The sequence below is a fragment of the Danio rerio genome, chromosome 18, assembly GCF_049306965.1.
Source record: "Danio rerio strain Tuebingen ecotype United States chromosome 18, GRCz12tu, whole genome shotgun sequence".
NCBI classification, from domain to species: domain Eukaryota; kingdom Metazoa; phylum Chordata; class Actinopteri; order Cypriniformes; family Danionidae; genus Danio; species Danio rerio.
Genome location: NC_133193.1, coordinates 29,275,823 through 29,300,797, shown reverse-complemented (window position 1 = coordinate 29,300,797; position 24,975 = coordinate 29,275,823). Strand labels below are relative to the sequence as shown.

Here is a 24,975-nt window from a genome sequence, read left to right as displayed (position 1 = left end):
GATCACAGATAAACCACAGACCACCTCCAAAGAGCTCCAGGAACATCTTACTGCTAATAATGTCATTGTACATCGTTCCACAGTTCAGCGCACTCTTCCCAAAGAACAGCTCTATGGAAGGTGATGCAGAAGAAGACTTTTCTGCATTCTGCTAACGAGAAGAGTTGTTTGAGGCATGAAAAGGCTCATCTGGACAAACCTGGATCATTTTGGAAAAACTTAATGTGGTCAGATGCCACAACCATAGGTGTCAGGGTTCTGCCACTCTGGTCTTGTCCTGAGTCTGGACACTAGCTCTGTCTTGTTCTGTTGTGCTCGGCTCAAGTTTTCTCGGGTCGAGCACTTGTTTTCTGTCATTATGTGTGTCTCTGGGAGCATCAATCTCGTCGTAGCATCAAGCGGGAGCGCGGCAACTGTGCGTGCTTGGGACGCTCACTCTTGTACTTGTGTTTGTGTTTCATTCTCAGCGTCTCAATCTGGTTGGTTTTGGTTTCAGTTGGCGCTAAGATGAAACATTCGCGTTGTTTATGTGTAAGCGCCAGATAAGGTGTTTTAGTTTATTGTGTGCTTTTGTCTTGCGTCTATGTTTGTGTTGTCCAAGCACGTGGCTCTGTGTTTATATTGTGGCCACATGCTTCAGTCTTGTCCTTTATTGTGAATGCAAAGTTAATGAGTTCCTTCATTGGCTGCGTGTTCTAGTCTCGTTTTACGTGAGCACATGGCTTGTGTTGTCTCTTTGTGTCATGTGCTTTCCCGTCTATTGTCTAGTCTAGTGTGTTAATTTACTTCTGTTTATATTCTTCTCATGTTGTTCCAGTCCTGAGTGTTACAGTCCTGATCCCTGCCAGCCTTCCCATCCTAGTTAGTTTTGATTGTTTATTTATTTTATTAATGTTTTCTCCTTTGAAATGAATGTTTGTTTCATATTAAAATAAATAATTTTGTCTACAATTTTGTCCTCGCTCCCTCATCCTTCCCGAACCGTGACAGTACTAACTGCCCAAAATGAGGACCTAGCAGATCAAGCAGAATGACTCCTTCTTTAGCCACATGTCACAGCTTCTCAGTCTGCATGGGCTGCAGTAACATGGTGTGGACTTGTAGGAGTTTGCGGAGAGGTTCCAAATGGCAGCGGAGGGGCTTAAATTTAATGACTGGGCTCTTTTAAACCTCCTGAACTTTGCTCTTGATAAGCCCCTATATCCTCTCCAGATACAGAGATTGGTGGGTTACTCGTATTAACAGTTTAGACCACATGGTACTTCGAGAGGCTCATGAAAGTCTTCAGGAGAGAATCTGGTCTGTCATTCCATCTACAGACCCACATGAACCCAGCTCCCTGCTGCCTCCCACTGAGAAGAAATTGAGGAGAAGAAAAAGATCTTCCTCACTCGTTACCCCTCCAGTGGTGACTGAACCTGCTGCAGCCCATCCATCTTCATCTGCAGCATCACCCACTAAGGCACCTGCAACAGACTTCACCAGTCCTGCAGACAGTGAAGCATACTGCAGTGTTGGAAGGGGTGGCCAGCTTTCCGTCACAAAAAATAAGGAAGCGTAGTAGGAAAAAGGGCTCCTCTACCACAATGGCTCCAGCCCCAGAGCGCCCGCCAATGTCTGCTCCAGCCCCAGAGCACCTGCCAGTGTCGGCTCCAGCCCCAGAGCACCTGCCAGTGTCTGCACCAGCCCCAAAGAGGCTATCTTTATGAATTCCCTCATTGGCTGCATGTTCTAGTCTCATTTTATGTGAGCACATGGCTTGTGTTGTCTCTTTGTGTCAGGTGCTCTCCCGTCTATTGTCTAGTCCCACCCTCCTCGTTAACCCATTATTAGTTTATTAGATTCAACTGTTTAACACCTGTTTGTTCACCTGTGTTAATTTACTTCTGCTTATATTCTCCTCATGTCTGCTGTTCTGTGCCAGTTCTTTCTTGCATGTTGCCTTGTTCCAGTATTGAGTGTTCCAGTTCTGATACCTGCCAGCCTTTCCATCCTAGTTTTTTTTTTTTATTGGTTATTAGTTTTATTAATGTTTCCCCTTCTGGGTTGTTATTTTGCTGTCATGTTTTATTTTAAAATAAATAATTTCGTCTGCAATTGGGTCCTCACTCCCTCATCCTTCCCAAACCATGACAATAGGTGCTTTGCATGACAAAAAAGGACACCGCATTCCAGAAGAAGAACTTGCTCCCTACTGTAAAATATGGTGGAGGGTCCATAATAGTCTGTGGATGTGTGGCAAGCACAGGTACTGGAAACTTTGTCAAAGTTAAAGGTTGCATGGATTCCACCCAGTATCAGCCGATTCTGGATGTTCAAGAATCAGTCAAAAGTTACAACAGGGTTGGATGTTTCAGCAGGAAAATGACCCAAAGCACAGTTCCAGATCTACCAAGGACTTCATGCTCAGACACAATATACTGTTCTAGAATGGCAATCCCAGTTTCCAGATTTAAGCGTAATCGGAAATCTATAGATTGATTTGAAAAGGGCCGTTCATGCTCGGCACCCATCAAACCTGGTTGAACTGAAGTTATTTTTGCAAGAAAGAATGGTCCAAGATACCTTCAGCAAGAATTCAGGGACGTATCCTTGACTATAAGAAACATCTACAGGCTGTTATTTCTGCAAAAGGTGGCTGTTCAAAAGATTGATGTCATTATTTTGTTGGGGTGCGAAATTTTTTTGCACCTGTCTGTCTTTGTTAATAGTTAAATTGCATTGCATCTGTTGATTGAATTAATGTTATGTCAGAACTGAAATGCTGCTTTTTTTTCTAGGATATAAATATATCCAAATGAAACTGCTGATTTGAAAGGCCAGCAGACTATAGCTTGCAATTATGAAAATTATCAGGGGTGGCCAAAATTTTGCATAATACTGTATACCCTATTTTACATCTAGGGAGGAAGAAGGTCGTCGCCAGATTAAAAAACTGCAAAAGCAGTTACTTGACATTCGCAAAGAAAAAACAGAGGAGTGTGAGGTAATCTAATGGACTTGAACACATATATGCTTTTAAAAATGAAAATAATGTGACAATAAGACATTATAATTGACCTAACGACAAACTAGCTAACTTTTTTGTTTGCTTTTTTGTTTGTTAGCTCTAAATTTTTTGCATATTTCTTAAAGAAAATACTACTTTCTTCCCAGAGGCTTGAGGAAGAGGTGGCCATCCTAAAAGACCAGGTACAGGACATGAGGGTGAGGACAAACCAACAAGGGAAATTTGTGAAGAGCTGTGCTGAACAGCTGGTCTACCAGGAATCAAAGCACAACAGTTACAAAGAGAATGAACTAGAAGATGAAGTTAAGGTATGTGATTCGCTTGTTCTGCCTTGCTTCATAATTTTGTGTCCCACAAACCACCCAGTGCTCTGCAGTACCTCATTGTCAGTGCCCTAGAGACCACCCAAAATATTTAGCAACCACTGAAACACAAAGGAACTTTGGGCAAAGTCTTCACACTATCGACATGTCAAATTGTGTGTCAGAGCAGATAAAACTTACAAGGCTTTTTACTAGGCTATGCATCAAGACATTTTGAAAAATAAAGTATATTTGCATCGTTGAAACACAAAAACAGATACAGCTTTATTACTCACCCTCATTTCATGTCAACTCCCTAAGATTTTCAATCATCTTTGAAATACAAATTAAGTTATTCTAGATTAAGGGTGCTTCCACACCTGTGGATCGATCCTTTTGTTCCGAAACCGGGATTAAAATTGTTACAATGTTGCACTTTGTTCTTGATGTGATTCATTTTCACATGGTAAAGTTTCTAAACGGACCAAAATAGTTTAAACAAGTCATGTGCAATTAAACTCTCCTCACATTGGTCAGAGTTTCATGGTTTATTTTGAAGAGTCTCGCTCAGCTGTCATGCGTCCTTATTTTAATTTATGGCAATGAGCAAAAAGACATTTTAAGCAAAAAGCTGCACATTAATTTTTAATTTAGACACCTACAGACATTGTCACCAGATATAAAACAGATGTAAGACTGTCCCATACATACCAGTGGGCTTATACATTATATGCTTTACATTATAGAGAGAAATAACAGATGACAGATTTTTCATAACGGATAAACAGCTCACCCTAATTGCTAGTTAACATGCTTTCACTTTCAAATTTTATATGAAACCGGTAGGAATGATATCCCGTCCTACTCATAATTCTCTCTTCATATAGCTAAATATGGCTATTACACAACCATAATACACTGTGATATAGCCTGGTTTAGATCTAATTGATTTCTTACTACAATCAATTTGCTCCAGAGTTCGTTTCAATCGAGCCGAGACCACCTCATTCAGGCGATCGATGTGTGATAGCTGGATTCACATACTGTATGATAAATGAACCACATTAACTGGGAAAATGCACCAGGATCTGAAACAAAAATCTAGGTGTGGAAGCATACTAAATCTTAATGGTACCAAAACATTCTTTAAACAGTCGATGTATCTTTAATTGTATAATGAGAATATTTCCAGATAAACAAATAATAACTTAATTCAAAAGATTATTTTCTTCAGTGTCAGTATAGGGCTCACTGTTATATATCTTGCTTCTCTGACATATTACCTTGCCTGTGTTTTTTGTTAGAGGAGATTACATTAGTACACAGTGCTCATAAAAATGTGCTCAATATACTGACAATCTGGAGAAGAAACTGTTGAATTAGAATATTATGTGCGCTCAAATGTATTCCTGTAGCTTGATAATGTTCCGATTGTACCTCTGATGGCATATATCTTGTGTTTGATGTAGTTTGGTTATTTTCTAGACTTTGAATAAGCCTATTTTGCTGTCAATATAGAATGAGATGTCGGAGGGAGGTATCTGGGGTTTGCAATGACATGAGTGTGAGTAATTAAGATCATAATGTTAATGTTTGGGAGAACTAACACTTTTTAAACTATGGAATTTTGAGTAGATATCGCTATATACAGTATTTTTGTTTTTGATACAGTTTATCAAGTTTCATGAATTCAGAATTTGCCTATGCAGTATTACCAGTAATCCCGGCATGCACACATATTGTAAAATGCACATATACCATAACATTGTAATTTATTAATTCCACTTTTGGTTGTGCACTCAGATGCTTCAAGAGAAAATTGAGGAGGAAAAGAATGTCCACTTTGAAACAGAGGCCTTCCTAAAACAACAACATGCAGTGAGTTAAGTATAGCTTTTATTCTTATTTATTCATCCGTTCATTTTCTTTTCGGCTTAGTTCCTTTATTAAGGTCATCCTTTATTAAGGTCATCACAGTGAAATGAACCACAACCCATCTCTAGGAAACATCCATACACTCTCATTCACACATATACACTATGGACAACTTCAGCTTACCTAATTTACCTGTACTGCATGTCTTTGGACTTGTGGGGTAAACCAGAGCACCTGGAGAAAACCCACGCGAATGCAGGAAGAACATGCAAACTCCACATAGAAATGTCAACTGACCCACCCAAGGCTCGAACCAGCGACCTTCTTACTGTGAGACGACAGCTCTACCTACTGTGCCGCATCACCCTTTTATTATTATTATTATTAGTAGTAGTAGTAGTAGTAGTAGCATTAGTAGTTGTACTCTTAATCATTATATTCTTTGTAAAATCGAAAATCCCACCAAGCAATTCAGTGTTTAAAAGAAACATATATTAGACATCCACACATAGACATCTTTGCTAAAACAAGGCTAAATTTGGGCGGTCAGTGAAAATCTAATAGTCGTCTAACAATAGTCCAAAAATTGACTAGTCGTCATATCAACAGATTAGACAGAATTGAAGTAGTCAGTCGTTTTCTAGTCAATGACTATCATTTAGCAGATGCTTTTATCCAAAGGGAATTACAAATGAGGATGAAGAAACACTTCAAATCCCATTTTATATACTTACACACATATAAATACACATCTGCATTTACAATCACACATGCAGAGAAAAGAGTGTCTTATACAGGTGGTTTGTCAAGCCCACTTACCTGTTTGATGCACACTTAAAACTGCACAATATTTCCCAAGAAACTTGGTGTGTTTATAAGACAGTGTCTGGTGCATATGGAGAGGAAAAGAGTGCGATGACATATGAAATTGTCTACAACTCTTGTAGATGATTGAATTTGAATTTACTATATGGCCGATAGAAAAGTATTTTTAACATACAGCGTGGCCCATTTATATGGATACACCTTAAAAAATGGGAATAAGTGGTTATATTAATTAATGGTGTGAAGATACAAGATGTGCAGCACCTGAAACTGGCCTGTGCAATCCAACACAATGAGGAGCATATTGAACACATTTTATAAGTGGCCAGAAACTTGTAAAAAACTTATGTTTTTCTTTTGAAATTCCGTTAGATTACATTCCCAATAAGTTTGATGTGTCAAATGACCCTCTTGAAAAAAACAAAAATTGGATCCAAGATGGCCGGCTTCAAAATGGCCACAATGGTCACCACCCATCTTGAATAGTTTGCCCCCTCACATATACTAATGTGCCACAAACAGGACGTTAATATCACCAACCATTTCCATTTTATTAAGGTGTATCCATATAAATGGCCCACCCTGTAGTATGAAAGTGAGAAGTATGAATGAAGCTTGCATGTAGTATATCCGCCGTTTGTCTTTATCACATGACCTACCCGCGTTGCAATCCCATTCATTAATTCTCTTCCGTAGCCTCATTGGGTGTAGTACAGTAGGTCATGTGGGTACTTCTCACATACTGTTTTTTGAATACTATGAATTCAGACATACTACTCAGCTCACATACTGTTTTTAAAAAGCCCCTATCATACAATAAAAAGGGTCATATTTTGGCTGGCGCATCCATAGAGGCGACATAGGCAACAGAATAGTGAGGGCGGTGTCCACGACGTGGACATTGGACACGATATGAGAATATAAAGAGCTAACCGGATACACTACAGTAATTAAGTGTAAATCATATCAATAATCATTATAATATTCTGTTGATAATTAAGGAAAATTCCAAAATGTAAATATGAAAGTGTACAAAATATATATTTATGCTGGTGACCAGTGCTTGAATTTTTAGCAGGCAGGGCAGGGTGGACCTCAGATTTGCAGAACAGATATAACACTAGGTTTACATCACAGTAGAGCTGTAGAAACCAATTGAGAAATATGCTAGTCTGAAACAGTAGCTACTACTTTGAACCACATTAGTGTGATTGCAAACATAGTACATGCCAAATTTATATATACTACCCATATTCATAGGTTATTGAATATGCTTTATTAATTGTTTTGAAGTAAGTGTGAAACATAACTCTTTGTGCTCAAAAGAACTTAAAGCAGAAGTTACAGTATTGGATCCATCGTTATGAAAAGGACATGGAGGAGAAGGAGCAAGAAATCACTGCTCTGCAGAATAAAAGAAACAGCAGCCAGACACGAATTCAAGACCTATCTAAAAAGGTTTTAATATGAAGTCTCTGTATTACGTCTTTACTTTCCTTATTAATTTCCAACAAAAATGTATTTTAAAAGTGGCAAACTGCAAATGACTTTTTTTTTTTTCAGTGCAAAGACATGGAGAATGTTGTCATTGAAGACAGGATAGAGAAGGAGCATTTACGAGCCCAGATGGAGAAAGAGCAGAGGGAAAAAAATGCAGCAACAAAGGTAAAATCTATAGATTAATTCAAAGAAAAGTACGGTTAGGTAAATAAATAATAGTTATGAGAGGATATTTTATTACTATTCGTTGAACAGCGGGTGCTGTTGTTAACGAATATATATATATATATATATATATATATATATATATATATATATATATATATATATATATATATATATATATATATTAGTGCTGTCAATCGATTAAAAAAATTTACTAATTAATCGCACATTTTTTGGAAAATTGAAAACGATTAATCCCATTTAAAAGACTGAAACTTGTAATTTTGCCTATTCAAATGTAAAATTAATATGAACGCAAGACAAAAACTATTTAAATTCAAAATATAATTGTTTATTAGAGTTTGTGTTTAACTTGTAACAACAAACCCAACCCACAATAAACCATCATATAAAAATCATATATAATAAATAAACATAACCATTGTTGTTTATTTTGTGCCCAAAATAAACAACAAACCCACAATAAACCATCAAGATCCTGGCTTGACAGCCATATTTATTACAGAAATTAAAACAGGCATGTTAATGCCATTTGAATTTCAAAACAATCAATACCAATAAAGAAAAAAAAAAATATTGCCAAGTTAAATTCAAGTGGACTGCAAAAAAAATGCCAATATACAGGCGTTGCAGATATGGAAAATGGAAAGTTATAATAATAATAATAATAATAATAAAGTATTGAATACAAACAGTTGCATTCATTGTAAAGTTGTATTGCTGTAAGTTGAGAACATTAATTATAAAGTAGAAACAATTTTGCTCAGTCCTTTAAGCCTAGTTCACACTAGAGGATTTTAAGCCTGATTTGAGCCCGATTTGGAAGTTAACGAGTTCGCCGACAGATCGGGCTGTGATCGGGAAGAAATCTGCGAGTGCACGGCGCTCGCCGCTTTTTATGTGTGAACTACTGAACAACGCATCAACGAGGCTCTCACCACCTCACAGACGGAAATCCAACATTTAGCATGCTAAATATTCCAGAGCAGTCGGCCGACACAACCCCACGTGTGGTCAGATGTATTCAATTCAATTCAGCTTTATTTGTATAGCGCTTTTACAATGTAGATTGTGTCAAAGCAGCTTCACATAAATGGTCATAGTAACTGGAACAGTGTGGTTCAGGTTTTAGTGTTTAAGTTCAGTTCAGTTCAGTTTAGCTCAGTTCAGTGTGATTTAATCATTACTGAGAGTTCAAACACTGAAGAGCAAATTCATCGATGCGTAGTTCTACCAATCCTGAACCATGCGAGGCAGTGGCGACAGCGGAGAGGGAAAAAAACTTCACCTGATGGGAGTGAAGAAAAAAAACCTTGAGGGAACCAGACTCAGTTGGGCACGACCATTTTAATTTCTCCGCTGGCCAAAAGTCTTGTGCAGAGCTTCATTCGCCGTGGTTTAGGCTGGAAGATGGCCTCAGCGAAGACTCGTCTGTCCCTGGAGCGTCGCTGGAATCAGACTCATGTTCTCCACTCCCCACGACCATCAGCGCAGCAGCAGCTCAGGATATGGCCTGGTCCCGGATATGGAATCCTTGGGATCATCACGTCGCCGGTCTTGGATCCAATCAGTGACTCCGCATAATCTGAGGACCTCGGGATGAGTATCCCCAGGTGGAAATAGAGAATAAAGAGAATAATTAGCGTAGCTGCTGTTCATAGTGTATATAAGCAAGATGCAGAAGCCTGTGTGGAACCCGCTAGGTGATGCATTGAGTGTATGCTTTACTAAACAGATAGGTCTTTAATCTAGTTTTGAACTGGGAGAGTGTGTCTGAGCCTCGGACGTTATCAGGAAGGCTATTCCAGAGTGTAGGAGCCATGAAAGAGAAGGCTCGACCTCCTTTACTTGATTTTGCTATTCTAGGTACTACCAGAAGCCCTGAATTTTGAGATCTTAAAGAGCGAGTTGGTTTGTAGCGAGACAGAAGGTTGGTTAGATAAACAGGAGCTAGATTATTTAGAGCTTTATAGGTGAGAAGTAATATTTTAAATTCAATACGAAACTTAACAGGCAGCCAGTGTAAGGAGGATAAAATTGGGGTTATATGATCATATTTTCTACACCTGGTAAGAACTCTGGCTGCTGCATTTTGTACTAATTGAAGTTTGTTAATAAAGGATGCTGGGCAGCCAGCAAATAGAGCATAACAGTAATCCAGTCTCGAAGTCATAAAAGCATGGACTAGCTTTTCTGCATCTGAGATGGATAGCATATTTCGTAATTTAGCGATATTTCTCAGATGAAAGAAGGCAGTTTTTGTGACATGGGATATATGGTTTTCAAAAGTTAGATTGCTGTCTAATATGACACCCAGATCTTTTATAGTAGAGCTAAAGCTAACTTTGTATCCCTCTAATTGTAGATTGAGTTGCGAGATCTGCTGTGTGCAAGATTTAGGCCCAATAAGTAATAATTCTGTTTTGTCGGAGTTTAAGAGAAGAAAATTGTTGGTCATCCAGTCTTTGATGTCTTTGATACACTCAGTTAGTTTAGAAAGTTCAGACGTCTCGTCAGGTTTAGTTGAAATATATAATTGAGTATCATCTGCATAGCAGTGAAAGCTAATTCCATGTCTTCTAATAATGTCTCCCAGAGGTAGCATGTAAATTGTAAACAGTAAAGGGCCTAAAACTGATCCTTGAGGCACCCCATACTTTACTGGGCTGACTTGTGGAGGCTGTCCATTAATATTCACAAACTGGTAGCGGTCAGTTAAATATGACTTAAACCATTGTAGAGCCTGTCCCTGGACACCTGTAGACTTTAAGCGATTTATGAGGATATTGTGGTCAATGGTATCAAATGCCGCACTAAGATCGAGTAAAACTAATAGCGAGACGCACCCTTGGTCAGCAGCTAAGAGTAAATCATTGGTTATTTTCACTAAGGCGGTTTCTGTACTGTGGTGAGCCCTGAAACCTGACTGAAACACTTCAAAAATATTGTTCGTCTGCAGAAAAGAGCATAATTGAGTGGAAACAACTTTTTCTAGTATTTTAGACATAAATGGAAGATTTGAGATAGGTCTATAGTTAGCTAAGTTGTTGGTGTCTAGTTGCGGTTTCTTAATAATAGGCTTAATAACAGCTAGCTTGTAAGAGTTTGGAACATGGCCTATAGATAAAGAAGAGTTGATAATGTTAAGAGGAGGTTCTCGTTCTCCTATAGCAGGTAGCAGCTCTTTCAGTAATTTTGTTGGAATTGAGTCCAGCATACACGTAGCTGGTTTAGAGCTATTTATAATTTTTACTAACTCTTCGTGTTCTATGATTTTGAAGCAGTGTAGGTTATTATTATGATTCAATTAAATATTTACAGGATTTGGAGTATAAGCCGGTGCAGAAAGTTTGGCATCTCCTACTTTCTGTCTAAAGCCTTCTATTTTATCACTGAAAAAATTCATGAAGTCATCACTACTAATTTGCGGTGGAACAGTTTGTTCCAAGGATGACCGATTATTTGCTAATTTAGAGATGGTGTTAAATAAAAATCTAGGATTGTTATGATTATTTTCTATCAGTTTGCGCAGGTGCTCGGTCCTGGCAGATGTTAGAGCCCTCCTATAGCTGGACATACTGTCTTTGTACGCAATTCTAAAGACCTCTAAATTAGTTTTTTTCCATTTACGTTCCAGGGCGCGGGTTGCTGTTTTGAGCGCACGAGTATGACTATTATACCATGGTATAGTTATATTCTCTCTAGCCTTTTTTAATTTGATGGGTGCCACAGTATTTAGTGTGCTAGTAAAGATGGCATCCATACTGCTGGTTACTACATCAAGATCATTTGAGTTTGCGGGTGCATTACGAAATAGAGAGAGATCAGGTAAGTTATTTATAAATTCATCTTTAGTTGACGGAACAATAGTTCTACTAGGGCGGAGTATTGGAGCGGGTATGCTGACTTCAGGTAAACACAGCTTATATGTATTATACCACAAAGTGATGATATTACAGATCACTACCTCTAGTGATCTGTAATATCATCACTTTGTGGTATAATGTCTACGTCAATAACATCGATTCCATAAGACAGAATTAGATCTAATGTATGCTTTAAGCGATGGGTTGGACCCACAACGTTTTGCTTTATCCCAAGTGAGTGTATTAAATCCATAAACGCGAGCCCTAATGTATCATTAGCGTCATTTATGTGGATGTTAAAGTCACCTACAATTAGCATTTTATCAGTTTTGACTAGTAAGTCAGAAATAAAATCAGAAAATTCTTTTAGAAATTTGACATAGGGTCCTGGGGGTCTATATATGGTGATTAAAGCAAGAGATAACATAGGTTTTTGCATAGTATCTGGAAGCTGAACATTAAGCGATAATATTTCAAAGGAGCTAAACATAAGTCCGTTTCTCTGTTTAATATTAAGGAAATCACTAAAGATTGATGCAACTCCACCACCACGACCAGTTTGACGAGCCTCATGTTTATATAAGAATCCTGGAGGAGTTGCTTCATTTAAGCTAATATAGTCATTTTGTTTCAGCCAGGTTTCAGTGAGACAGAGTGCATTAAGATTGTTTTCTGTTATTATTTCATTAATGATAAGTGCTTTAGGTGCAAGTGACCTGATGTTTAGGAGACCAAGTTTTACGAAATTTGTATTTTCACTTTCAACTGGTTTTTCTGGTTTGATTCTTACTAGATTTTTTCTGGAGCACACAGTACGTTTATTTCTTAATCTAATAATACGAGGAACAGACACAGTCTCTATAGGATTCGCCAGATATGCGTTACTGATGTTTAAGTGGGGTGAACAAGAGTCTAGGTGGCTATAATGTGAATTTTGTGAATTTTTACCTGCTAATCAGATGGTGCGAAGTAATCAGGAGATGTTGTCCGACAGGAGTTCAGCTCCGGCTCGACTGGGGTGCAGGCCGTCAGGACGGAAGAGCCTAGGACGCTCCCAGAAAAGATTCCAGTTATTAGCATAGAGCAATTTCTGTTCTTTACACCATGTTATTAGCCATTCATTCAGAGCTAAAAGCCTACTGAACCTTTCATTTCCTCGGCGGTAGGTAGGAAGCGGCCCAGAAACGATGATCTGCGTGGCGGGCGAGGTGCGTCGAACCGTCTCGATCAGGCTCCTGAAGTCCTTCTTCAGGATCTCCGACTGCCGGAGCCCGGTGTCGTTTGTCCCCACGTGGAGGACAACGGCACCAGGGCTCTCGGCAGCGCCCAGGATGGTTGGAATCTGTGTAGAAATATTTCTCACACGGGCACCAGGAAAGCAGAAAGTACGTACTTTATTACCTTTTGAGGAGGCGGCACGGACGTGACGAACGATCGAGTCACCGATGATGGCCACATCAGGACCCGACTCGCGGAGAGGGGAGAAGCGGTTCTCCGTAGAGATCTCGAACACGGGAGGAGACGTTCTTCCCCGAGATCTGGGAAGCACCTTGCGCGGCTTCATATAGAGTTCATATAGAGTAACTGCAACATGTTAAAAAAATCAAGAATGTATTTTTTATAATAAGGACTGGTAAATAGATATACCGACTTATTTATGCTGATATTTTTAATCCAGTGGTTTAAAATTGTGGGTCATGGAAAATAATCAAATCCCTTTTGTATCACATCTGAATTTCTTGTCATTCCAACTGAAGTCTATCAAATGTGGGTTGAGATAACTCAGATTTTTCCATTCAGAATTTTATTGAGTATTATTTTGGCAATAATACATTTTCATGTGTCTTTTTACAGATCCAGGCCTGGTGGCGGGGGACTCTTGTTCGCAAAGGACCACGTTCCAAGAAAGCAGATAAATCCAAGAAAAAAGATGGGAAAAAGGGCAAAAAGAAGAGGAAGTAATGACTGTCACAACAAACATTTTAGTGGCAGTAAATACATAAATAAATAAATAAATAAATAAATAAATATTTATGCACATAAATTAAAAAATAATAATAATAATTATCATTTGGAATATAATTGTATGATTAGAAAAAATATCAAATAAATGAAAATAAACACGCATGTATTTGTGTTTGGAGGTTCATTCTCATGTTTGTAAATATGCAGATTATATTTCTGCTCTAGATTGAGAATAGACTTGAATAGTTTGATCCAACTTTTCGGAGTTTATATTATCTCCCAGAACTGTCTTGAGTGCTGTGCTTCCAGAGAGAGATTCAAAAGCAACTTCTTCTGAGGTGCAAGTTAGAAAAACACACAGTGGCAAATTCCATTCCTTTTTATATTTGATGTCAATTTAACAGGAAGTTATTGAAGTTTTTTCCTAACAAAATTAAAATGAAAGTTCAAATGCTTAAAAGATTAAATGATAAATCAAATCCTCAAACCGACTCTGCAAATGATGAATCAAATCCTCAAACTGACTCCGCAAATGATGAATCAAATCCTCAAACCGACTCTGCAAATGGTGAATCAAATCCTCAAACCGACTCCACAAATGATGAATCAAATACTCAAACCGACTCTGCAAATGGTGAGTCAAATCCTCAAACCGACTCCACAAATGATGAATCAAATACTCAAACCGACTCTGCAAATGGTGAATCAAATCCTCAAACCGACTCCGCAAATGATGAATCAAATCCTCAAACCGACTCTGCAAATGGTGAATCAAATCCTCAAACCGACTCCGCAAATGATGAATCAAATCCTCAAACCAACTTTGCAAATGATGAATCAAATTCTCAAACTGACTCTGCAAATGACACACAGATGTTCCTAGAAAAACAGACATGCACTAAACGGGAACTCCTATCTATTCTCGGCCATCTCAATTTTTCCATGCGCATAATTCCTCAAGGCCACTCATTCATTACTCACCTTCTCCAACTCTCCACCACAGTCCATGATTTAGAGGAAATAATCCTTCTCTCTAAACCCAGTCGCGAAGAAATAAGCTTATGGATCTCCTTCCTTAAGCAATGGAACGGCTGTTCCTTCTTCTACAGCGACTTAGTAGCATCCCCCATTGACATTAATTTATTCACAGATGCTGTCCCGTCAGTTGGATTCGGAGGCTACTATAATGTGCATTGGTTCGCCGCCTCATGGCCAACCCAATTGACTTCCATTCCAAAAAACCAAAGCTTTTCGGCCCTCTTTGAACTCTACCCAATAGTCGCAGCAGCCATCCTTTGGGGAGATGAATGGTCCACATCAAGCATTCTAGTTCATTGTGATAACCAAGCTACTGTACAATGCATCAATAAAGGGCGTTCTTACTCCCCTTCAATTATGCCATTGCTAAGACGCCTCACTTGGATATCTGCTCAAAAACAATTTATCATGACTGCTGAATATGTGCCTGGTTGCAAAAACCAAATTGCTGACTCTTTCTCATTTTTCCTTCCAGAAATTCTGGCTATTGGCCCCGGAGGCGGACCCTCACCCAACGCCTGTCCCTCCTTATTCAGAAATAATATTGCAATAAACCATCCCCTTTACAATCTACACCAAACCTCCATATCTCTCATCCTACAAGCTGTAGCCCCCAGAACCCTCCATTCATACCTCACAGCATGGAACTCATTCAAACACTTTCACACCCTCCATCACCTACATTTCCCCGATTTTTTCCTCCTCTCCATCACCTCCTTCATAGCACACCTGCACACAGCAAAACACATTCAAGCAAGTTCAATCAAAAGCTATATCAGTGGGATGCAATTTTTTCACAAATTAATTCACAGATCTTCCTCCGACACCATTAACAATTCGCAAACCTCCTTCCTTATTAAAGGTATTCAAAAAGCCCACCCCACCACCACCGATTACAGACAACCCATCACACTCAAAATCCTCTGCTCATGCATTCATACCCTACGCAAAGGTTACATTTCCTCCCACACAGCCCGCACCCTAGATGCCATGTTCACCCTAGCCTTCTTCGGCTTCCTCAGATGCTCCGAATTAACAGTTGCATCCAAATTCAACCCATCACTCCACCCCACTATGTCAGATCTAACTTTGCAAGATAAGGAAACCATTTATTTCCTTATCAAACAAAGCAAAACAGATCAATTCCACAAAGGACACTTTATTTACATTTTCAACATACCCTCCCCCACCCACCTCTTCCAAACCCTCCTAGGATTTCTAGATCTAAGGAAATCCCAAGAGGCTAACCCTCTACCCCCACTCTTTACTGATGAAGCTAACCGTCCAGTAACTTGCTTCTGGTTCCAAAAACACCTTAAAGAAGTTCTCCGCCTCTCAGGTCTCTCTCAAGAGTCACCCTTAGTATTCCTCAACCCCCCCCTTCCCTAGTCACTCCTCCCCTAAGCAATCACTTCCTCTCCCCTTCCTGCTAACCATCCCCACCTACATCCCCCACCCCACGACTTCGATTCCAGCAGGAGTCAACCAAACCCCTTTTGCGTGAATTTATATGTTTATTTATAATGTTGTACATGTTCCTTCTTCCCTCCCCTTTGTTTATATCTGATATTTGCTCAATCTACATTAAAACCCAACACCCCACTCCAAACCTTATTTCCTTTCCGCCCAAACCTAACCAAGCTCTGACCCCCGCAGGGGTCCCTTTCGTGCTTTAACTCCTCTGGAGCCCCCCCCCCCTCCCTTTTTTTTATCAGCCCACATGTCACAACTCTCTCTCCACCCCCACCCTACCCGTCTCCCGCAGGAGACAAAGCCAGCCCTCTGGTTCCACTCCCCGCCAAACACGGCTCATGCCCCTCACTTAGGATATTGCTGGACGACCAACCTCTCAGCTTTTCTTTTAGCACCCAATTCTATTAAACCCCTCCCTAGCCCTCTCTGCCAAGCCTCATGCAGAAGCCTCCCCTTTACCATCTCGCCATATTATGTCCAGTTCCCTCATATAGCTCTGATCTCCTTACTCTTCATAGCCTCCATACACAAGCCTCCCGCAAGAACCTCTCTTACCTTTCCATGTTATATCCAGCAGCCTGATATAGCTCCATTCTCCTTGCTTTTTGGGGAGTTTTTCTTTAAATATGCGGCTGCTGTCCCGAGCAATTAATTACTGCATTTTAGGGAGTTTTGAGATCCACCAAGCTCAGGCTCTCGTCTAGCTCTGCGAACGGGGGAAAAACCCCGGGCTCTAGGATCCCTTGAGCTCAGGGCTCTCTCCTGGGACAGCATGCCAAACAAGCTTTGATGAATCATTAGTTAAGTGTGAACTCTTGAAGTGAAGTTTGTTTATAAACTAATTTCAGATTATCACATGCTTGTGATTTATCACGGCTGGTCTCGTATTAGCTAATCATTATCTTCCAATCATATGTGCCCTAAGCTACTATAAAGAACCACAGTTTTCAGTCCACTTTATCTTCGTTTGGAAGAACCCCCCTTCCTCCCCAATTCTCCTCCTTTACCATTGATAGGGCGGCACAGCGGCCCAATGGTTAGCACTGTGAGCCCCACAGCAAGAACACTACTGGCCCTGGTTCTGCCTAGCTGGTAGGCGTTTCTGTGAGGAGTTTGTATATTCTCCCCGTGTCCGCGTGGGTTTTCCCCGGGTCCTCCGGTTTCCTCCCACCATCTAAAGATATACACCATGCATAACAATCAAGCACTTGCTTAGCCCCCTTCTGACGTGTTCCCTTAGCTACCGCAGCCGGGGAGTTCTGAGATCCTCTAGCTCTGCGAACGGGGGGAAGCCCCGGGCTCGTGGATCCCTTGAGCACGGGGCTCTCTCCTGGGACAGCATGCCAAACAAGCTTTGATGAATCATTAGCTAAGTGTGAACTCTTGAATGGTGAATTAAATCCTCAAACTGACTCCGAAAATGGTGCATCAAAACGTTAAACCAAAATTGCAAATGATAAATCAAATGCAAATGAGGTGTCAATCAACTACTAGCCTAGGCCGAGCTTTAAGGCGGAAGAGTTTGTGGACAACTACCGGTAGCACTATGACTTTTTCAAGGCGTTCAGATTTGCGTGCCCTATTCCAAGACATATCTATATAAGAAAGAAGTTTTTACGAGAAAAACCCTACTGCTTCTGTCCACATTCTGAAGTGTTCAACAAATGGATACATCAAGTAGGGTAAAGCTGCAGGCCCGGAGACCCAACTGCACACTCAGACCTGCATAAGTAGTTATAGTAATCTGCATAGACTTTACAATATGAGCTCTGTCTCGTATGTGTGTATTTTTTTCCCAGTTGGATATTACAAATCAAAAAAGGAGGTCTCTGACAACAGTATACTGTGCACCAATTGCTGCAGATATTTCCAGTTTTTGGCTCAAGAAATTAAAATCTTCTTAAAAAGAATGTAAGCATTCATTTTATATGATGTTATTTTCTACTTAATAATAAATAATTATTAATCTATGTATTATTCATTTTCACAATTTTTCCTGCGTTGTTTGCAGCTTGATTACTTGTAGGACTTCATGAAAAAAGTACGCAAAAATAAAATTTGTTGTGAGAAAATTACTCAGAGTACTATAAATTATTGTATGTGAGGAAAGACATAATATTAATTTCCTTAATACTAAACAGTGTGATAAATGCTTAATAAAAATAATAATAACAATAAATGACTGAAAATATTTAAGTAACTGAACAATATTCACAAATTCATTTATTTTCTTTTTCGCTTGATCCCTTAATTAATCTGTTGTCGCCACAGCGGAATGAACCATCAATTTACACGACATATGTTTTACATGGCGGATGCCCTTCCAGCTGCAACCCATCCCTAGGAAACATCCATACACACTCATACACTATGGACAATTTAGCCTACCCAAAAACACCTACTCCGGTCTGCCCTCCCCATCCACCCCCCGGTTAATTTAGTTAAGCGCATTCTGGATGCGAGACGGAGGGGACGAGGATTCTAGTACTTGGTAGACTGGGAAGGTTACGGTCCAGAGGAAAGGAGTTGGGTTCCTGCAAGGGATATATTGAATCATTTTCTTATCAATGATAACAATTGCCAGGTAAGGTCTTCTAGAAGCGCGCAAACTGAAGTGCGGGGATGAAGATGGTTGCGCATTGGATTCGGTGTGCATGGGGAAATACGGGAGACTCCCGGGAAAAACAGGAGTGTTGGCAGGCATGGCCTACTATCAGGGTTCAATGTGGATTAAAACAGGCTAGCATCTTTACTGCTGTTTACAGAGGGGGGACTAACAGTTGCATTTCAGTAAATCCATAGCTGATGTTTTATAGAAAAATGTAGTAATTTGGTCTTCAATCAATTAAAACTGCTGCTGTAATTTTCTCTGTTCTTACGGTTCAAATATACACTAGTGCATTGAAGCATCTAGCTTCTTCCCTCCTTGCTCCCTGTAGTTAAAGGATAAATACAGTATTTGTCCCCCCCCTAGCCTTCTCCCCATCCCCCCCCCCCCCATTCCCTGTAGTTAAAGGATAAATACAGTATTCCCTGTAGTTGAAGGATAAATACAGTATTCCCTGTAGTTAAAGGATAAATACAGTATTCCATGTAGTTAAAGGATAAATACAGTATTCCCTGTAGTTAAAGGAGAAATACAGTATTCCCTGTAGTTAAAGGAGAAATACAGTATTTGTTCCCCCCTTGTTCCCTGTAGTTAAAAGCAAATACAGCATTTGCAGGTTGTAAATTAAAGTGACGCATTGTTCCCTCCTTGTTCCCAGTTGTTAAAGTGTAATTACAGTATTTGTTCTCTCCTTTTCCCCTGTGATTTACAGGGTAACTCTTGAAGGTAGTGAAATAAATATACAAACACACAATATATTTCTTTACTCTGTAACCTTTGTTTTACTAAATATGCATTTTAAAACACTTCATCTTAATCAAACAGTGTCTTGTCTATACTCATTTATTAATTCATTCATTCATTTTCTTTTTAGCTTAGTGCCTTTATTATTCAGGGGTCGCTACAGCGGAATGAACCGCCAATTTATCCAGCATGTGTTTTATGCAGCGGATGCCCTTCCAGCTGCAACCCATCACTGGGAATTCAATAAAAGCTGGCTGGAATTATTATACAAATAAAACTTTTTTTTATCATGAATAAGTGTAACGAAGTTATTCATTGTGAATTCTACTGAAATATGCAGCAGTTATGTGTATTTTATAATGTTGGGGTGCCCTCATGTGGATTATTTTGGGTATTGCAGACATACATTAGGATGCTGAGAGACAGCCATGCTGTGGGTAGGTGTTTTTCATGCTGTCTTTATATAGCAATATTAATTTTAAAAAGTCGCGATTTCGCAAATTTAGTTTATAATTCGGTATTATTATCATTGAGCATTCAGTGTGATTTGTGACATGTGGTTTTGTAAGTTAAATGGCGTTTTATAAATGTCTACTGGATTGTGCTCTTTAGCAAGGCCATGCGGTTGATTTTGTTTTATTTAGATGTTGTATGTCTGCAGCAAGCAATCAACCTAAAAGGGCTGTATTGTTTATTATTTCAGTAGAAGGATTAACTAAATACTGTGTCTGGCCCTTCATTAAAGAATAACACAACACAGAGGAAGAAGAAAAGTCAAAGGAACGGAAACGTTACATATGTAATAAATGTAATATAAATTCTTGTAATACACTCATTGCTAACAACAGTAGTGTATGTGCCTATTTTCTTTTAGTAAAGAAGTATTAGATTTAGAGGTGTTTTAACTTCTTATGCATCAAACATACACTCAAAACTTGTTCTTAATTGAGACATGTTGATCTCTTCTTTCATCATTTAGTGTTTCCAAGTTGCATTGTAATTTTTTATAACAATTTTTATGTTTGTGTTTTATTATTTTCTGTGGTGGTTCATTCTGCTGTGGTGACCCCTGATAAATTAGGGACTAAGCCAGAGTAAAATGAATGGATGAATTGTTTTCTGTAAAGCTGCTTCTGTCCATGACTCTTCACAAAGAGATGTGTTTAAGCTTTTATATGCAGCATCCTTCCTTTATTCTCTGCGGTAAGGCAAGATCTTCTCTTAAGGTTCATAATGTGCTCAATGCATTATAAAGCTTGTAGCATTCGAATCGGTGCTTATTATCAGCCATCACCATGACAAGGAATCAGTACTCAGTATCTGTAGAAAAGGCTGTGAGAAAACAATGTAGCGCCCTCTTGTGATACTAAATATTACACTCATGCAGGTTCGGAGACCACTTCCAGACCTATCGTTTTCTCAGACAATGTCATCTGCTGTTGGGTTGGGTAAAGCGGCAGGTACGGAGACCCAACTGTTACCAACTTAGACCCAATATTACTCTAACAAACAATCATTTCAGTGTTTGATTTGATCAAAATTAGTGCCAAAATATTTACAGCTTGCTTTTATTTTCGGTGTTATCGTACCAATCAGGAAAAAAATTCTAGCAATGTTTTCTGGCAAAAAATAAATAAATAAAAAATAAAAACTTAAAGTAAAAATGTTAAAATAAAATGTATAAGGCAATTATTATTTGCAAGATATTTTAGTGCTATGTAGGTCTACAGTTATTACTGTATATCTTCTATCTGAAAGTGCTACCAAAGACAAGTAACACAATAACAGTTTAACAATTATTAAAAAGTTCTGTAATGATTACAAATAAGTTTTTTTAGAAATCAAAATATAGGCGAGGCAGTGGCGCACTAGGTAGTGCAGTCGGCTTACAGCAAGAAGGTCGCTGTTTGAGCCTCGGCTCAGTTGGCGTTTCTGTGTGGAGTTTGCATGTTCTCCCTGCCTTCGCGTGGGTTTCCTCCAGGTGCTCCGGTTTCCCCCACAGTCCAAAGACATGCGGTACAGGTGAATTGGGTAGGCTAAATTGTCCCTAGTGTATGAGTGTGTTTGAATGTGTGTGTGAATGTTTCCCAGAGGTTGCAGCTGGAAGGGCATCCGCTGTGTAAAAACTTGCTGGATAAGTTGGCGGTTCACTCCGCTGTGGCGACCCCGGATTAATAAAGGGACTAAGCCGACAAGAAAATGAATGAAATCAAAATATCAGTTAATCTGCATAGAATTTACAATACGAGTTCTCTCAGGTTAAAGCAATAATAATTTGCTGGTGATGTGCATTTTTTTCTCAGATTGATAATACAATTCAAAAAGGGCGGTCTCTGACTAATACAGTACACCAAATGCTCGAGAAATGTAAAATTTCCTAAACAAGAATGTAAAGCTTTTATTTTATTTAATGTTATTTTCTACGTGAAAACATTATCATTAATCCAATTATTATTTTTCACCATTTTTTTCTAAAGCTTGATGATTTGTCGGACCTCATGAAAAAGTATACAAAATTTTCTTGTGAGAAAATTACCCAGAAGAACTATAATTTATTGTATGTGAAGACATGTATTGTATATGAAGCTAATATTCATTCCCTCAACTCAATACGAAACTGATAAATGCTTAAAAAACAATAAATGTCTGAAAAATTGAATAACTTAACAATATCTATTTACAAATACAATTAATAAAAATACAACAGAATTATTGCATTAAATTAAAATCTAGTATGTTTAATATTTATGTTATAATAAAGTCTTCAATCATAGCGTTTGTTACAATTTATAAGCGGATGAATTCAGGTTAGTCGATCTTTTAAACAGCAGGTGGCACTGGAAGGTCTGGAAGTGCAGGTCAAGCCATCTGAGCGTGCGTCTCCGGGCCTGCAGCTTCATAATGTTGGCAGATTCCCCTTTAAATGATCTTTTCAATAGTTAAAAGGAAAACAGTTTAGAGCACGGACGGACTTCGCTTGCTAGCGTCACGTTGTTTTTGCTGAGTGTGTTCAAATACAAGTGAGTGACCATTTGAAGTGTTATTTATCATATAGCAAAATGTTTAGCTGTCTACGCTCAGTATTATCACTGATTATAATCCTATAAGTGTGTCACATCATAGTAGATGCTATTTACACTAAGTATTAGCAGTATATGCCATTTAAACAAAATGTTAGCAGAAGGTATATGTATGAGATTTATACTGTGTTAATAAAAGGGATATATTTAGACTAAGAGCTGAAAGAAGGTACACCTAAATGTTGCACTACACCTATTTAATAAACAAAATATACTAATCAGTGAAAAAAGAGCAGGATCAATTACTGTATTATAATTTTCAATCCTTGATAAGGCATCTATAGATATAACAATGTGAGGGTTATATGATTTGTTCTAAACATATTGTTACGTGTTTAAGATGTTTTAGTGAGATACTGTAACATTTAGGTGAGACTGGTGTAATGTATGCGACGGATCAAGGATGAGGCAGAAATCAAGTCTCTTATTAAGCTTTTTACTCAATAGTTGAAACAATATGTAACATTATTACATGGGAAAAAAGAAATAAACATTTACAATTATTTTTGAACAAAAACAACGAGTGTAAGCCAAATCAAAGAAATTAACAAAACAAAACAATCCTTAAATCTAAAGTCTAAACTAGGCGACAAAAAGAAATACAAATAAAAACTGAGATCTTCAGTTTATACGACACCCGAACTAAACTAATTAAACTACAAAACTCAAAGTAGACAGGTGGCAAAACACTCAACTAAATCTAAATCTAAACTAAAACAAACCGGATAAGACGATCAAAGCTTAGTTTAGAATCACACAACAACCATCACATTATGTTACTTAAAGCCAATAAAGTTCAACTCGAATTACCACTGTGACCTGAGATAGGTCACAATAAAAGCATAGCACAATCAAATTGCGTGGAGCACAAACGGTACGCCGAGGTAGAGCGCACACCACACACTGGTCTGTTGGGGCTTTAAATTCTTGCGGCTTGTCCTGGGATTGGTGTAACCGAAAACGTCAAATTGATGATGGACAGAATGGTAAACCAATAAGAAACTTAAGGGCTGAGCAAACGGAGTGGAGGGTGAAAAACAAATAGAAAGAAAACATCAAACATAACAGTATAGAAACATTATAAATTAAATCTAAATAGAAACAGACATGACACATTTTAAAATAAACACAATGGGCCCTATCATACACCCAGCGCAATGTGGCGCAAGGCGCGAAGCAATAGTTGTTTGCTAGTTTCAGCATGGCGCTCCGTTCGGATGTTTTTCGCCACGCTGTTTCAATAACAAATGCATTTGCGCTCATATGTGCGTCCATAGACGTTCTGGTCTAAAAAGGAAGGCGTTCTGAGGCGCATTGCTGGCGCGTTGCTGTTTTGGGAAACTATAATAGATTTTTTAATTGACCAGAACAAAGCCGGTCTAAAGTCCAACCAGAGTTGCACCTCGCTTACACACTGCTTAATACACACAAGATGTAGAGCAATACGCAAATATCTTTACATATGAAGAAGAATTAAAATATTAAGGATATATATAGAATATAATAAGGATATATATAGGATATAAATATAAAGGATTAAAATATTACAAATTATATTATTTTCTAGCCTACATAAATATGAAAAACCACTGCTTTCATGCCTTCTTCATCTCGGGAGGCTTTCATAACAGTTCATTCATAACAATTTGCTTTTGTATAATGTTATTATTATTAGCAGTATTATTTATTATATCCATATTTATATTTGTTTTATTAAAAACAAGCTTAGATTTGCCCACCTGGTTTTAGACCATATGGGCCACAGCATGTGTATTTGAATATAACTCAGGTTTTTGAACACACTTCGTTATTATTGTTCATTTATTCATTTGCTGGAAATTAGAACTGAATTTAGAAATAGTTTTGAAACAAATGTTTGCGCTTAACAAACAAAATTAATTATTTATAGGCTAATTGATGTCTATGCATACAAGTTTTCCCTATCCATGAGAGTGAAAGTGAAAGTTAATAATTTATCTCTCATTCTCGCGCTCTAGATGCTCTGTTTAACTGTTTTCTTGCTAGTGAAATGCTCAGTTCCCCTTCGGGGGGAACTCCAGCACTATAAGTGGATTGATGTTAAATCCACGTATGGGAGGTTCGGTTCAGAAGCTACTCGTCTGAAAGAGTATTGAACGGGCCAATTAAGAATGAATTGGCAGCGCAAGCCTGCGCAGGTGTGCGGCATATGCAATCAACTGAGTATATAAGCACGCCTGGCGCCAGCAGACGCTATCCTTTTCGCTTCAGAGCCTTTTCTGATCGAGCTTATGAGGGTTCCTCCTGCTGATCTACAGCCATTTCGAGAGAACGAGTGCATCCCGGTCCAGAGCGAGTCCACGCAGCGGCAGACGGTCGAGCTGGGTATCTCCCTTGCCTGGCGTCCCTTTGGGTCCGGTCCTCCAAGAGCGGTGCGTATTGTTGCAAACTTCCTAAAAGAGCAACACAGTCGTGCAGCACGTCCTTTTCAGGATGGTGCTCCGACTGTGCGTTTCTGGTTGCG

General features: G+C 38.8%; 1 protein-coding gene across 5 annotated transcripts in view; it reads left to right on the top strand.

The window, feature by feature from the left end:
• drc9 (dynein regulatory complex subunit 9) overlaps positions 1-15,136 on the top strand; it is a 54,934-nt gene extending 39,798 nt beyond the window's left edge. For 3 of the 5 annotated variants that reach the window (XM_068214704.1, XM_068214703.1, NM_001346240.1), the window contains exons 4-9: positions 2,905-2,986; positions 3,157-3,318; positions 5,116-5,190; positions 7,339-7,470; positions 7,576-7,677; positions 13,419-13,594. In XM_068214704.1, coding sequence (XP_068070805.1) covers positions 2,905-2,986; positions 3,157-3,318; positions 5,116-5,190; positions 7,339-7,470; positions 7,576-7,677; positions 13,419-13,526 — 661 coding nt within the window. In that variant the 3' untranslated portion in view covers positions 13,527-13,594. Of the gene's footprint in view, positions 1-2,904; positions 2,987-3,156; positions 3,319-5,115; positions 5,191-7,338; positions 7,471-7,575; positions 7,678-13,418; positions 13,595-15,042 lie in introns of those variants that run through there. The other 2 variants (XM_073928777.1, XM_073928776.1) reach the window with 1 other exon arrangement.
• The last annotated feature ends 9,839 nt before the right edge of the window (positions 15,137-24,975 follow it).